This window comes from Onychostruthus taczanowskii, unplaced genomic scaffold (assembly GCF_017590055.1).
Source record: "Onychostruthus taczanowskii isolate IOZ18803 unplaced genomic scaffold, ASM1759005v1 scaffold48, whole genome shotgun sequence".
In the NCBI taxonomy this organism is placed as follows: domain Eukaryota; kingdom Metazoa; phylum Chordata; class Aves; order Passeriformes; family Passeridae; genus Onychostruthus; species Onychostruthus taczanowskii.
The window spans coordinates 762,197-777,053 of record NW_024502347.1 but is presented as its reverse complement, the minus strand read 5'-3'; the positions used below and the strand labels follow the sequence as shown (position 1 = coordinate 777,053).

Below are 14,857 nucleotides of genomic sequence, written 5' to 3'. Positions count from 1 at the left end.
AGGAAGAAGGTGTAGGAAAAGCTTGTCAGGAGAACCATCCCAGGGAGAAGGAAATCAGCAAGGCAACCACAGGAGGAGTGGAACACAGGTGCATCTTACCAGCTGCTCTGCTCAGCAACACTGAGCAGGAGAAATGGCAGAGCTGGAATGAGAAGTGAGGATAACTGCAAGACCTTGGAGAAAGATGCTGGACGATGTGAAAAGGATTCATTGACTACAATGGTATATCAGTGATGAGGAATTCAACTGGCTGTGGAAACAGTAGGAAAAAGGGGGAGGAGAGAAAAAAAGCAGGGGACACTAGTAAAGCTGAAAACAGAAAAAATGGTGTTGGTGAGGTGAGGAGTGGGACACGGAAGTGTAAAAAGGAATGAACTAGGTGGGAGAAACAGAGAGAAAGAGTAGTGGAGGGGAAAGCAAAGGGCAAATACAAAAAATGTCAAGGGAGGAGAGCCACACAGAAGTGTGTCCAACACAGCAAATGCTCCTCCTAACCTCGGCACAAATTCCAGAGGCCCACCACCCCTCTGGCAAAACCGCCCTCTTGCTCTCCTCTTTTAAGCACTAGTTCCCGTGACAGTGAGGTTACTTACGATGGCAGGCTGTGCTGTGAGCAGAAGGTGAGAAGGAATTAAAAATGAGGCATAAGGGAAATGAACCGGTGCTGCGAAAAGAAGGAGCATAAGGAAGAAACTTCTATTTCCAAGGACAGAAAATGGAAAAATAAATAGTACTTGTCAAATTCTATTATTCTTTGAGCACAACCTACAGGAATAAAATCAGTTGAAATTATTTGTATGGAAAGGTGTGGCAGAAGAAGGGAAGGGCTCAAAGTTTATGTCAAGGGTGATGAGAAGAAACTGGGACTGGCAATATGTGATATAATTAAATTGCAAAAATGGAGGTGAAAAATCTGTAGAAGGTGATTAAGATTTTATTACAAGCAGCCTAGAATACAAAAGCAGCAGCAAAAGTAGTAAATATTGCTGCTGACAGACCCTGTGAGAAAATAGGGAAATGCAAGGAGAATCAAAAACTGCATCAACAGAAGAAAAGCAAGCAGGAATGAAGTCACAAATGAGAAGTTGTGAATACTTACACACCAGATATCATAAGGAGGTCTAAGCAACAGAGTAAGAAGGATACTATAAAAAGGAGAAACTGTACAATAAAGAAAAGGTTTGGAATAGAAATTAGAGATAACATTTGAAAAGCCAGGAGCCAGAGTCAGAGGAAGGACAAGTAAAAGTCGGGTAAAAAGGATTTAAAAACCCTAGAATTAATAATTTTTCCTACTCAGACTGTAAATATTTTACAATGGTTACTGAAATAACTGAATGTAGTAAGACATTTTGTCCCAATCAACATGTCACTACTATACAATAGGATAACTCAGCCAAATAGTCTAAGAAGAGCAACACGCACTTTGTTTCCACCCAATATGACATTTTCCACAGTTAGATAAAAATCAAAACAGCACGTCCTTTATCAGAGGAAAAAAAAAAAAAAGAAAAAAAAAAGAGAACAAGTCAAGGATTCTTCCCTTATCCTATTACTGCCAAGACAAAAAACATGTTTTTGCAATGCCCTACCTAAAAAATAGAATATTTTCCTTTTTATTTGGCAAGAAGCATGGAAAAGTTCAGGCAATGGGCCAGATCTTTTGTCTAAAATGCATAACGCTATGGCTTAGCTTTGCTAAGGACTCACAAACAGTGCCCTGAGAATCTGATCCTAACGTCCTCTCTCCTTATTTAATACCCAACATCAGACTTTTATCCAAAAGGTATAAAAGTAGATTTACACACACACCTCCCCCTAAATCTCTTATAAAAGACAGGAGCATATCTTATGCTGAAGGACTACAATAATCTCCCAGACTAACAAAGCCATATCCATAAAGAAAACAAATACGTGAATCCATACATGAAGTTTCTTTACCACAGCTTTTCACACAAACAAGGCACTCTGCTGGGAAGTGCTGCAGTGAGAGAGCTCGGGCACTGCTTGTTCCACATTGTTGCCTTCAGCTCTTCTCTCTTTCTTGCCACTGTCACCACCTGCTCATCTCAGCACACACAAGTGTGTCGCCATTTAAGCAGCCCATGGTGGGGTTTCATGTATACACCTGTCTGTATGGCTTCCTTTTGCCCCAACTTTTAATAGCACAGTTCCTACCTGACCTGCTGTGCTTGGATTTTGCCACCAAAAAAAAAAAAAAATTTCTATCTAAGAAAACCTTTATACCTCTTAGAAAAGCCATTTCATCTCTTACTCCACTGCAAGCATCCTTTTACCCCACTGCCTTCAGACTGTTAGGTATTTTAAATAAACAAAATAAATTAATGTGATCTGACACAGATATGATGGAGCCATGGGATTCAGTGGATCATGAAAGAGACACTACAAATATCAAATAGAAAAGACTGGATGATATAGAGAAAAAAGGAGTGATAATGGAAGTCTCAAAAGGCACATGGATGAGTGCAATTTTATAAACTGCAAGAATTTTTTAAAAGCCTCATTCAGGAAAATCCATGCAAGGAAGACTCCTTCCTTTAAATTTTGTTCACTATTCACAGCCTATGAATTGTACTGTATGCAACAACAAAGCAATTAGTTTAAATACTGCCAATGCTCTCACTGGTGATAATTGGTTGCTTCTTGTAGGAACATCTGTTCCATCTTTCTTAAGAAATAAAGTACAGACCCTGTTACCTAGACAACAGAATCCTTCTGAGCATCATGCACTGTAAAAGGGCAATATCAGCCTAAGTCACACTGCACAGTCCCTCTCCCCACTGCTCCCTCATCGCTGCTAATGCAGCCAAATGCTGTGACTTTTTAACATATTAAGCCCATATTTATTAGATTGCACACACTCAAGCCCACTTTCACATGCACTAAAAGCAACAGCTGTGTCACTGTCCTTTGGCAAAGCAACAGTCACTTTGAGGCTCTGTATTCAGCCAGTTTCCACCACCGTGACTGCCAAGCTGTCAAGCTGAAAATGCTGCAGCTTATGAGTGCTCTGAGAGCAAGTCTTATCAAATCTAGAATTGTCAGCTCAGTCCCCCTGAAAGTGGTACAGAAACAGTCACTTTCACTGCCATCCCTTTTGACTGCTGGAGCTATTCTGGCACTAAAGGGACTCATCCCTTACAGACACTCACTAGTGTCCTCTAGCCAAATTCAGGAGAGAAGCTGCAGATTAAACTTTGAAGATGCCTTTTGTTGCCTTAAACTCACAACAATTCTATAAATATTGATAAAATGTTAACAACAACAATGAAGTGAAAATTCCTTTGCATGCTTTAGCAAGATGCATGGATTTATTTTTTCCCATCTGCACGTGATGGAAGACCAACAAACACAGAAACTGAAATTGTAGAATCATTAACGTCAGAGAGGGCTTTTCACAAGAGCATGTAGTGACAGGACAAAGGTCAACAGGTTTATACTGAAAAAGGGTGGGGTTAGATTAGGTATTAGGAAGATATTCTCCATTGTGAGAGGTGAGACACTGGCACAAGTTGCCCAGAGAATCTGTGGATGCCCCATCCCTGGCAGTGTTCAAGGCCAGGCTGCATGGGGCTTGAAGCAACCTGATCTAGTGAAGGGTGTCCCCACCCACAGCAGGGGGATTGGAACCAGATGATCTTTAAGGTCCCTCCCAACCCAAACCATTCTATAATTTTATGAAAACAATCCCAGTGAGAAAGCACCATAGATCTGTTTTCCAGGCGGATAAAAAAATAAAAGCGTGAAAATGGTCTGGATTTGAGATGCCCACAAAAGGAAAAATTCAATCATCTATCTGGCCTTAGACTGAAAATCTAAACAATGGAGATAGCTGAAAATTATTAAACATAGAATCACATTAGAATTCCTTATTTTGACTGCACAGCTTTGAGCAAAGTTCAGAGAATTTCAAATGTGAAACAGTACAAAAGACGATTTCGTAACAGTATTTTTTATAGGCAAGTATAATATTTAGAGACAGAATGTAAAGCTGCAAGGATCACCCATGCTCAGAAAAATTAGACTAGGTGAAACCAAGGCAAGCAGAAAATCATTAATACATAACAAATATAACGTGTCAAAAAAGAAGAAACCATTTTAAGTCTGAAGTGCAAAGATACTAAGGCAAATGAGGATACTGAACAAACCTTGGAATTTGGTCAAAGAGAGAGATCATTAATCACAGTAATAAGAAGCTTTTTTAGGGTAGGAGCTTAGAGAAATCAAACCAAAATGGGTCCAAGATAGAACTAGCCGACACAAAACCACTATATTGCCTGTAAATATTAAAGACATCTGGAGATAAAGGAAAGCAAGGGAAATAGTACAAAAGGCAACTGAGGTGAAAATGAAGCTAATCGAATAAGCAAGTGAAAATATGGAAAGACAATAATAGTTGAGAAATAAACTTTGCAGGGGCCATGGGATGGAGTAAGTTCATTAGCACAGAAAGAAAAGGCAGGGACTCAATGTCTTCAAGAACTGGCAGTAGATCTCCCATTTCATAATTGCCTCCAATCAAAATCATTCCACTGACAGCTTTTATTCAATATTCCACATATTCAATAAACTAATAATTTTTTCCAGAAGTACAGCCTGCCTGGACTACATTAACTTCAGTATGCTCAGGTGGTGGCATAGGAAAAAGCTCAAGGTCAAGTACACTTGTGGAAAATTCACATACCCACAACTTGGTACATCCACGAAGCACAGGCAACAGGCAGATTCCAGGAAGCATCCTGACACTGCAGTGACAGAGGAAGCATGAGTGTGACACTCCAAGTCAGAAGCATTTTGCCAATTAGATGGCCAAATAGAGCAGAGCACAAGACTATGATGCTCACACCTTTCTTATCAAAATGCAAACAAAGCATCACACCGCAAGATGCATCACAGAATTAAAGACACCAGGCTACGCACTTTGTGTTGTACTCTTAACTACAGCGTCAAAACAGGAAAGGCTTCCTGTATCTTAAAACCCCCATACATTAACATCTCAAGTCATCATAAAGATAAGAAAAAACTCAGTAGGATACAGTAGAAGCTGTATTTAAAAAGAGCTACTGTTCAGTTTACCACAGAGGTTCACAAGAAAACAAACACCACACTGAAACTGTTCACATAATGGAATTCAATTAAGTCAATAAAGTTTTAGTAGAAGGTGACATTTTGCCTTCAATAACAAAGCTGACTACAGTTTACACACAAAAACTTGCAGAGTAAAATACAGCTGCAGACTAAAAACATTATCCACTTAGCCAGACACAGGGCTGAAGACAATGCCAGATAATTCACTGAAAAAAGCAACATTTAATCAAATTCCTATTTTTTTCTTCCAGTGATGATTTATTTGCAATCCAGTCATCTCTGTTCTGTATTAAATTTATCCAGTTTAGGCACTTCCAATAGTATTTTATTTCTGCCTCACGGACTCCATGGGAGCCAAGAAGTCTCAGGCAGTTTATGGATCTGGGACACCAGAGAGACCAGTAAGGAGGACATTGTGTTGGGAGTATACTACAGAACCATCTGATAAGGATGGTGAATAGGGTGAAATCTTCTCTACAACTCACAGAAGTCTCTGATCCAGAAGCCATCATTCTTATGAGAAGACATCTACCTCCTTAACATCCACTGGAATTAACTCAGTTAGTTTTGGGAGGCTATCAGGAACAGCTTCTTGATACACATACTAGAAGGGCCAATAAAGGTAGCACACAGCTGTTCTCCAACAAGGCAGAATTGGCTGGAGATTTGTCAAGGTAGCTTTGGCAGTTGCAGCCATCAACTACACCTGAGGATATTCAGCATAGAGAAGAGAAGGCTCCAGGGAGATCATCTGTGGCTTTCCAGTACTTAGTACAAACGGGGCTTATAAAAAGGAGAGGGACTTTTTACATGGGCAGACAGTGATAGGACAAGGGAGTAGAATTTTAAATTAAAAAAGAGAGGAAAGATTTTTTAGAAGTTAGGAAGTTCTTTACTCAGATGGTGGTGAGGAACTAGGAACAGGTTGCCCAGAGAAGCTGTGAATGCCCCATCTCTCCCAGTGCTCATGGTGAGGCTGGATGGGGCCGTGAGCAAACTGATCCAGTGGTGGCATCCCTGGCCCAAGGCAGGAAGGATGGAACTAGGTGATCTTTAAGGCTCTCTCCAATCCAAGCCATTCCATTATCTTACGATTCTAAGATCCTGAGAGAAGGCGGCAGAGCACAGACCTGGAGCTTCAGAACAGCATACTCCAGCTTCCTGAAGAAACTGGTAGGAAGCCACAGGAAGCAGCTCTGAAGAGCAAAGTTGCTCAGGAAAACTGGCAGGTCTGATAAGAAATACAAGTAGACTTGTTTGGCTAAGCAGACTGTCAGAGCTCAACGCAAGTGTATAGAGAGGTGCAAACAGGGACAGGCTACATGGGAGGTGTTCACAGACCTTGCCCAGACATGTAGGGAGGGTGTCAGGAGAGCCGAAGCTCACCTTGATTTGACACTTACAGGGGATGTTGAGTGCAACAAGAGCTTCTACTACTACATTGATTTATGAAAGGCTGGACAGGAAAATGTGAGCCTGTTTCTAAACGAAGTAGAGATTCAATAATAGGAGTTCCAACTTAAATATAATCCATCATCTGAAAACCCATGCCATCACCTCTCAGCCTGATGCATAAAAGTAGTTACATGTAATGTTAAATTAGAGACATTACAGTTATGCAAAGTCAAGATATTAATTCAAACAATTTTACAAATCCACACAGAATAAACTGAAAACATGTACAAACTAATTTTACTTAACTACAGGGCAAGCACAAATGGGAGAACACAAGGAAAATACACAAAAGAAAGAAAGAGAATGTGAAAGAAAGAATAAGAAACAGAAAACTGAAAGTTTATGGCAAATTCAGAAAAGAACACAATTTACAAAACATTCCAACTGAAGCTTTAAAACAGGTAAGTATATATGTTCACTTGTGTGCACACACACAGAGTCTTGCAGGGAGTATTTAGGTTTGGCAAGTAAGTTTAAAAACATCTTCGCATTATTGGCAACTCTGGTTTTCTTTATCTGAGTGATAAAGTAGCTCTTTGCTGTCAGTGCATTGCTGCCTAAACCTTAATCTGAAGCAGTTTGGCTTTGGGTTTTTTGTTCATTTCTGCTGAAGGCACCATCAGTGGGTTTTGCATTTTTGTGTTCTGAGAATATTCAGAATCTGAACAAAACAGCAAATACAAAGTGAAAATAACTGAGCCTAAACAGCACTGAACAGTCATTCTCCCTAGTCAGCTGCACTGGGAATTTGGATTATATCCTAACTGATGCCAAGTTTCAAACTCATAGAAACGTTTCCTCGCCTCATATCATGTTAGAATGGGGTAAAAGCTTTCTTTTTCTTCTTTTTAATAAACTTGCCACACATGTACTGATACTGCTCTCCTGCTTTGAGCAGAAACACAACTTCAAGAAAAGAAAAGTAACCTCTGTATGAGAAGTTGCGAATTTTGCACGTAGGAAAAGGAAGATGCTGCTTTTAGATTTCTTTCTCCTCTGCATACTCTTTTTTGTTATTAAATTGCTGAAGGACATATCTGTAGTGAAGACAATGGAGCCAACTAGCTGCTTCAGATGATGCTCTACTTTTGCCCAATTTCTTGATATATAATTGTACTTCAAGCTGTGAAACTATTTTCATAAACACTACAGTGTATTTATGGGCTGATAGAAACATCAACTTAATTGATTAAACAAAAATAGCTTTATTCCCACATATTTACTACTTGTGTACTTTTTTATTTAATGAAGTTAATTGTTCTTTCAGATGCAATAAAATAAAGAAGACAAAAAATGTCCACAGAACCCTTCTGAAGAATAAGCAAAGCAGGAATTTAAGTACTCCCTTACCCAAAAAGCATTTAAATTACACAGATTATACAAGATTAGACCATGTAATACAGAAAGCTCTTATTCTTCCTATGGCATGCAAAACACGAGTTGTCATGTAGCTGAACTAAAAAACCTTTTTCCAGCTGATTCACAATGCATAGACACTTCTAGCCAACACATGCCTTAGCTCTCTAATAAAAATCCCTTCAAAAAGAAGTTTTTTTCACTTATTTCACTACCTCCAGCTATTGAAAGAGGGAGTGGAGTTTCAAAGTTTCCACAAACAATCTTTTCTAATTAGGTAGTAGAGAATTTATGGGGAGATTTTACATTGCCAAATGTTCTACTCATTTATTCTGTCTTGGCATGGGAAAAGAAGTCCTGACATTCAAAAGGAATCTCCTACAGCAAATGTACTCAGGTACAGACTTTTTTTAAGCTTTTTTTACTCAACCTTGCCAAAGTCTACATAAGTCTACACAGCAGCAAATACTGCAAGCCGCTGTGATAGTCATGGACAAAGAAAAGGTCGATATAGCTGAAGCACAGAATTTGTACCTATTATCAAATTTTATGCAACTTCACTTGAAGAGAGCCAATGGCATTACAAATCTTCTAAGTGTTTTATAAATACTGAAAAGTTACCATTATTCCTGTACAGCTGACCTTTTCCACATTACTAAGAGATGGAGAGACAGGTCAAAGATGTTTAAGGCCAGCCTGGTCCACAGTCTCAAATTAAGTAACTTCATGTTTAGCTCATTTGACTAAGCAGTTTCCAACCAGGGAGGTGAGAGCAGCTTGTAAATGATGTGCAGCATCTGACAGAGGTAAAAGCAAGTAAGTTTTACCAGCTCTACCAGCAAAGCACAACATGTCTGCTTGAGTCCCTGTGCCACGCTGCCAATGGCACCAGAGGAAACACATGGCAAAGGCACAAAGTGCTTCAAGATGGAGATGGTAAGTCTGGCTGACTTCCTTGGCTCAGCTTCAGCAGCACAGCATCACAGCATACCCAAACCCAAGAGGGGGACACAACCCCAGAAGAACTGCCCACACAGAAAGGAAGGCTATGGACAGCAGGCGGACAGGCAAGAACATAAATACAGTGAGAAAGTGCCACCTTCAAGAGAGCTGACCAACACAAAAAGGTTACAAAGTTATATTATTTAACCTGTAAGGCTTCTAAAACTTTGCCCACCCTCAGAAACCAAAGTATTTGTATGCTGTAGTACTTTGGAACATATGCTGCATAAGTAGGCAAAAGGACTGAGAATGATTTGTGCATGCTAAATTGTTCAACTGAGCTTTCAGTAACTCATTTAACATTATCGTCTGAATTTATTTTAGCCTGTACCCATAAATACAAGTTTGAATAACAAAGGCCAACTAATGCTCCCACTAGTGTGCCACAGCATACTGGCACCATTTCAAGGCCTCCCAGAAGGAGCAGCCTTCCCTAACAACCAGCACACACAGGCACAGGATGTGGCAACTAAAATGGTCACAGGACCCAGACCCAACATTCACACAGGGCAAAGCAGCATCAATTTAGGGCACTCAAAAAACACTAGGTTAGCAATGCTGGTTTGCGGCCCTGCTTCTCCCACTTAAATCATCTGCAACATCCTGGTCCCTTTTTCCCCTACAGGAAAAAAAAAGAATGGGCTATAAAACAACCCTGATATAGAAAAATTGAATTAAGTTTAGAATTAAGGTTACTGTTTACAAAGAAAAAGGCTAGAGTTTGTAATTTATCCTCAGAAGAAGGGAAGTTCTTATTGGCAAGGGTGCAAAAAAAAGCTAGAAAGGACCAGAAGTAGAACAAAGAACATCTAAGTCTTAACTCAAGTCTCTGGTTCACGTGAAACCTTTAGTAAAGTCATTTTTGTCTGCAGACTGTGTTAGCTACTCTGTGAGAATATTATGGAAGATACCATTAAAAACCTTACTAAAGTCAAGATAAACGGAATCTACAGCATTCACCCCATTCACCAAGCCAGAAATATTATACAGGACAAACAGGTTGGTTAAGGATTATTTTCCCTTTGAAAATCCATGCTGACTACTTCCAATCACCATCTTGTCCTGCATGTGTTTGGAAATGGTTTCCATGAGGATTTGCTTCACCACCCTCCCAGCAACTAGAGGTAGAGCTGATCAGCTTGTAGTTCCCCTGATCCTCCTTGGAAACAGGAATGACACTTGTTCTCTTCCATTCACCATTATCTTTCTAAGATAACTGAGAGTAGTCTCATCATTAAATCCAAGCAGCTTGTGGGTGCAGCTCATGAGGTACCACAGACTTGTGTATGTCCAGTTCAAGTGCTCCCTAACCTCCTCCACCAAGGTAAGGCTTCCTTCCTCAACTTTGCTCTCTGGTCTCAAGAGCATGAGACTCCTGAAGGCTGGACTTACTGTTAAACAAAGAAAATATTACTTACTGAGATAAAGAAAATATTGAGTACCTTGGCCTTTTCCATGCTATTTATCCCATACAGCTGCAGACTCATGTTTTCTTTAGTCTCCTTTTTGATATTCATGTACTTGTAGAGTCCTTTCTTGTTGCCATTCTGGTCCCTTGCAAGACCCAACTCCATGTCAGCCTTGGCTTTTCTAACCCCTAGTCTTTCAAGATCAAACAGCATCTATATACTTCTCTTGTTCTGCCTATTCTTGCTTCCAATTTATATATAATTCCACTTCATGTCCAGGTTCAATAAGGAGCTCCCTTCTCATCCACACAGGCCTCCTGTTGCCCTTGCTGCTTTCCCCCTTGCTGGGGTAGAATTTTCTTAAGTTTGGATGGGCTAATCCTTGAATACCAACAAGTTTTTCTGAATCCCTTTTCTCTTCAGGGCTGTATCAGAGAATACTTCCAAGGAGATACCTGACAAGGTTCAAGTCTGCTCTCCTAAAGTATAGGGTCATGATACTGCTTTGTGACATTCACTTAGTGAATCCATCTTCAACCTCATCATATCAGCAAAATAAGCCAATAACAATTGCACTGAAGTTCTTCCATGCTCAGGGACAGGATACATATCCATATATTTACAATTTACATTATTGGTGAGTGGCACTGACTAAGAAAAGGCTTATTACTATTCCTTTTTTCTGAATTAAGTTTTTCCAAAATCCACAATTAAAAGTCTATAGTCTCTTTATTGTGAAAAACAAAGTCCTTGAATTAACTTGAATGTTCTCTCACAGGAAGAGAAGCCTTTGGGACAAGAAATCTCAGATAAAACTGTATTACCCTCATGCTTTTTGATAAAGAAGCACCAAATTCCATTACTGCTATCTATTTGCAGATATTTGAAGTCATAGCTTTTGGATCTTAAGAAATTATGACAAAGATATTCAACAGGAAAAAACAGCCTTAATGAATAATACTTCTCTGGTCTGTTTCTTGTGTTTCCACTACTTGTTCTAAAGAACCTACTTAGATAAGGTAAAGAAAAAATGCAAAACACAAAAGCAGCAGAATTAAGGTCTTCCTTTCCTTTCAACTCACCTCAGGTTCCAAAATAAGCTAATGCAAGCCTGGAGCTGAAAGAAATGTCACATTCATTAACTAAATAATCATCTAAAAATAGAAACACTATTTCATTACTCCCATTCACATTTTAGAGCTCTGCTCTTCAAAAAATGCTGTTGCTTAAGCCAAGCAATAATCTGCCTCAGAACAAGAACACAGAAATAGTTAGCATTTCAGTTATGTTTAGAACACACCTGAGTTACAGGGAACTAATTCAGTTTTTACACACACACACACACAGAACTCTTTGAGATATAAAGAGACCTTTCTAGTACTTTCACACTCAATACAACAGAATTGGCTGAAATAAGGATTCTTTAATCAGAGATCACCCTACAGCTGAAATAAAGCAACAATCACTTGCCACAGGAACCACTGCCTATATGATGTTTCTACTGATATAAACTTTCTTTCACAAAAAGCTCCTGCAAATGAATAGTGGTAAGAGAAACTTTATGGGTTTTGAAGTCCTAAGCAAAGACAGACTAACTTGGTTTGTAATGTCAGAAGAGAAGAGTCATCTGCCTTTTCCTTTAGGGAAAGCTAGCCAGCAGATCCTACTATAGGTATCTATGCAATAAGACACACAAAATGGTCTTGGACTGCAAAACTTTCCATTCAGCAATATATTGCTTGAGTACAATGTCAACTGTCTAAAGTTTACAGAACTATTAAAATATTCTGAACATACACAGAACCAGGTACACTGGGGTCCCTGTCATTTTCTCATATTCCAAAGTGGGATTTGGGTTTATTTTGCTGCTGAAGAAAAGAGGAAGGGTTAAGTGCCAAAAGAACTACTCATGACATTTTTTAAATGGCCTCTGTCCAGGCTGATAATCTTTATTTAATCAGTAAATATTACCCTCCTTGTCACCTATCTAAGCCTTTAAATACAAGATATTGATGCATTATTTAAATACAAGCTATTGATGCATTATTTAGAAGTCTGTTTCTTTTTATGGAAAATGCACTTGATTTTGGCCGTATGACAAAACTTGGTAATTTTTTTCAACTATTTCACCTTTACCTTTTTCACAATTCTAATATTTGCCCTGAAATTTCACTGAGGCAAATGCTGATGTGTTGCATTAGCTCAGGTTACAGAGTTTTACAATAAGGTTTGAAGAAGAGGAATGAAATCTAACTCATGGAAGAATTACCAGAAAAACCACTGAAAGCAATCAAGTAACTTACACAGTAGATGCCAAAATTCACAATCTGTACTGACCTTTGTATAAAGCTTTACTAATTAAAAAAACAAAAAAGTGATGTATCATGGAAGTTAAAACATTATCTGACACTGTCTTCTTCCTTACATTGCTTTGTCCAGGTAGGCAGAACCAGCTCCATATCACAGTGCTACCATGCCCACAGGAAAGTCTGCTTCAGGCTAATCCACACATCTCCACAGAATTTAAAATAAAGGACAAAAATCCAAGAAACAAAAATCCCTCAATAATGTCAAAAATTACTTTGCAGTACCAAGAATATAACCTAGTACAGATGTTAAAAGAGCATTTCCTATTTCCTCCAAAGGCAGAAATATTAGCAAAAGAAGGTCACTGGGTAAATCCTGTGTAAAGTGACTGACAGCAATACAGCCACCTCTCAAATGCATGAGTGACCTTGACCTTATAGTGATAAGCGCTTTAAAAGGACAGCAGTTTTATCTGTTAAGTCTCTTCATACAGAATCACCATGGACACTACACAAAACACAACACAGTGCTTTGTCCAGTTCATGGACACCATGAGTTTCTAATGCCTCACATTGCATTGCACATCTCCATGCTGTATTTCAGTGCAACACTACCAGATTATAAAAAGCTTTAGGCACAATCCTAAGATACATTCAACAGCTGACTGCATAGTGACAGCAGTAAGACAAGGTAAATATTTAATCAAGCAAGTGCACTCCTTTTGCAATGCAAGAATACTTGCATTACAAAATTCTACTCAGTATCCAGCATTTTGTCACATTTTCAGACATAAAAAACATTTAAAGATCAAATTCTACCATTATTTACAAACACTTAATTTTTACCAAATTTGAAGGAATAATAGGTATATAATAAAAGACACATGTCATAAAAATATAATTAAAGCTCTTTTTCATTTTGTTATGAAATTTCCCTGTACTTAGCAAAACAAATTAAAAATGAGGCGAACAAGCTGCTCTTGGATACTAAACAACAAGTCACCATTAGTCTAAAATAAAATACATTATTAGTAAGTGGACTTCAGATGGTAGTTGCAATGTTTCAGAACCTTTTTCTTTCAAGTAATTTTAAAACCATTTCTTTTTAAAGTAAGTCTTCATTTAGAAGTTCATATTTATCTCCCTCTCAACACGTAACAGAAGATTAAACAAAATTATATCAGAAAGAGGCATTGCTATTACCTGAAAAGAACTAAAAGAAAATTACTATTTCAAAAGCCTCTTAAAAGGCTTAGATCTGAATAAACTTCCATGCTTGCATACTTTAAAGAAAACATTTGGATAATCTCCAGTTGCTTAATTCTAGGAAAATAAAATACCTGTTGAGTAATAATATCAGTAAAATTACTTTCATTTATGTACACTTACTGCAATCTCTCTACAGGCCGACATGGATATCCCTGTACCTTCAATTTGCTTCAGTGCATACTCCTTTTCATCTTTTCTGTACACACATAAAAAAAAAAAAAGAGAGAAAAATACATTTAGCTCTGACTTACATTACACCAATCAATATCAGTATAATGATGAAACACTTTAATTTGGTCTGGATCAAGAAGCTGAAAAGCCAATCTGCTTTTATGCGTAAATTACACTGTGATATGAAAAGCAAGTTTTCTTTTAACAAAAACCTTACAGTTCCCAAACAAAAACTTCTTTATAAAAACTTGGTTAACCTATATCCATTTCTCTCTAGAAACAGACATAATATCTGCACATAACTGCAAACACAGAATTTTAAAGGACACCTTCTCTGAAATTCCAAGATACTGTCTACTACTGTGAAAGCACTGCAGTCGTATCCCATGCCAGGAAAATTCTCCTAGAAATATCTGGGAATGGCAAGCTTTCTTCTTGATTTTATGAGCTACTCTCAATCCACTTTTATTTCTGAAATACTGCTATTTTAAACTAATTATATAATAAGCACTGGTAACTGACACATCCCTACAAAGCACATGAAACGCTGTGCTCTGATGTACAAAACCAGAATATGAAAAAAAATTTAGCCCAAACACTGTACTATCCTTTTAAATAATCACAGCTTGAAGTGATTTAGAGGGACCACCAAAAGAACAAGAAAAGGAGGTAGAATCTTGACGATTTCATGCTGTAACAGAACCAGCCTACAACACAGTTTTGTGGGATCCAGCTATCAGTGACAGATGTTGGCAGGCACCAATGCCCACAGTGTTGATG

The 14,857-nt window shown here is 38.4% G+C and overlaps 1 protein-coding gene across 1 annotated transcript in view; it reads right to left on the bottom strand.

The window, feature by feature from the left end:
- The window catches only part of CDK19 (cyclin dependent kinase 19), a 121,056-nt gene that overhangs the window by 87,387 nt on the left and 18,812 nt on the right, over positions 1-14,857 (bottom strand). Inside the window, exon 2 of the mRNA XM_041414840.1 lies at positions 14,027-14,102. Within this exon, the coding sequence (XP_041270774.1) occupies positions 14,027-14,102 (76 nt within the window). The remainder of the gene's footprint in view (positions 1-14,026; positions 14,103-14,857) is intronic.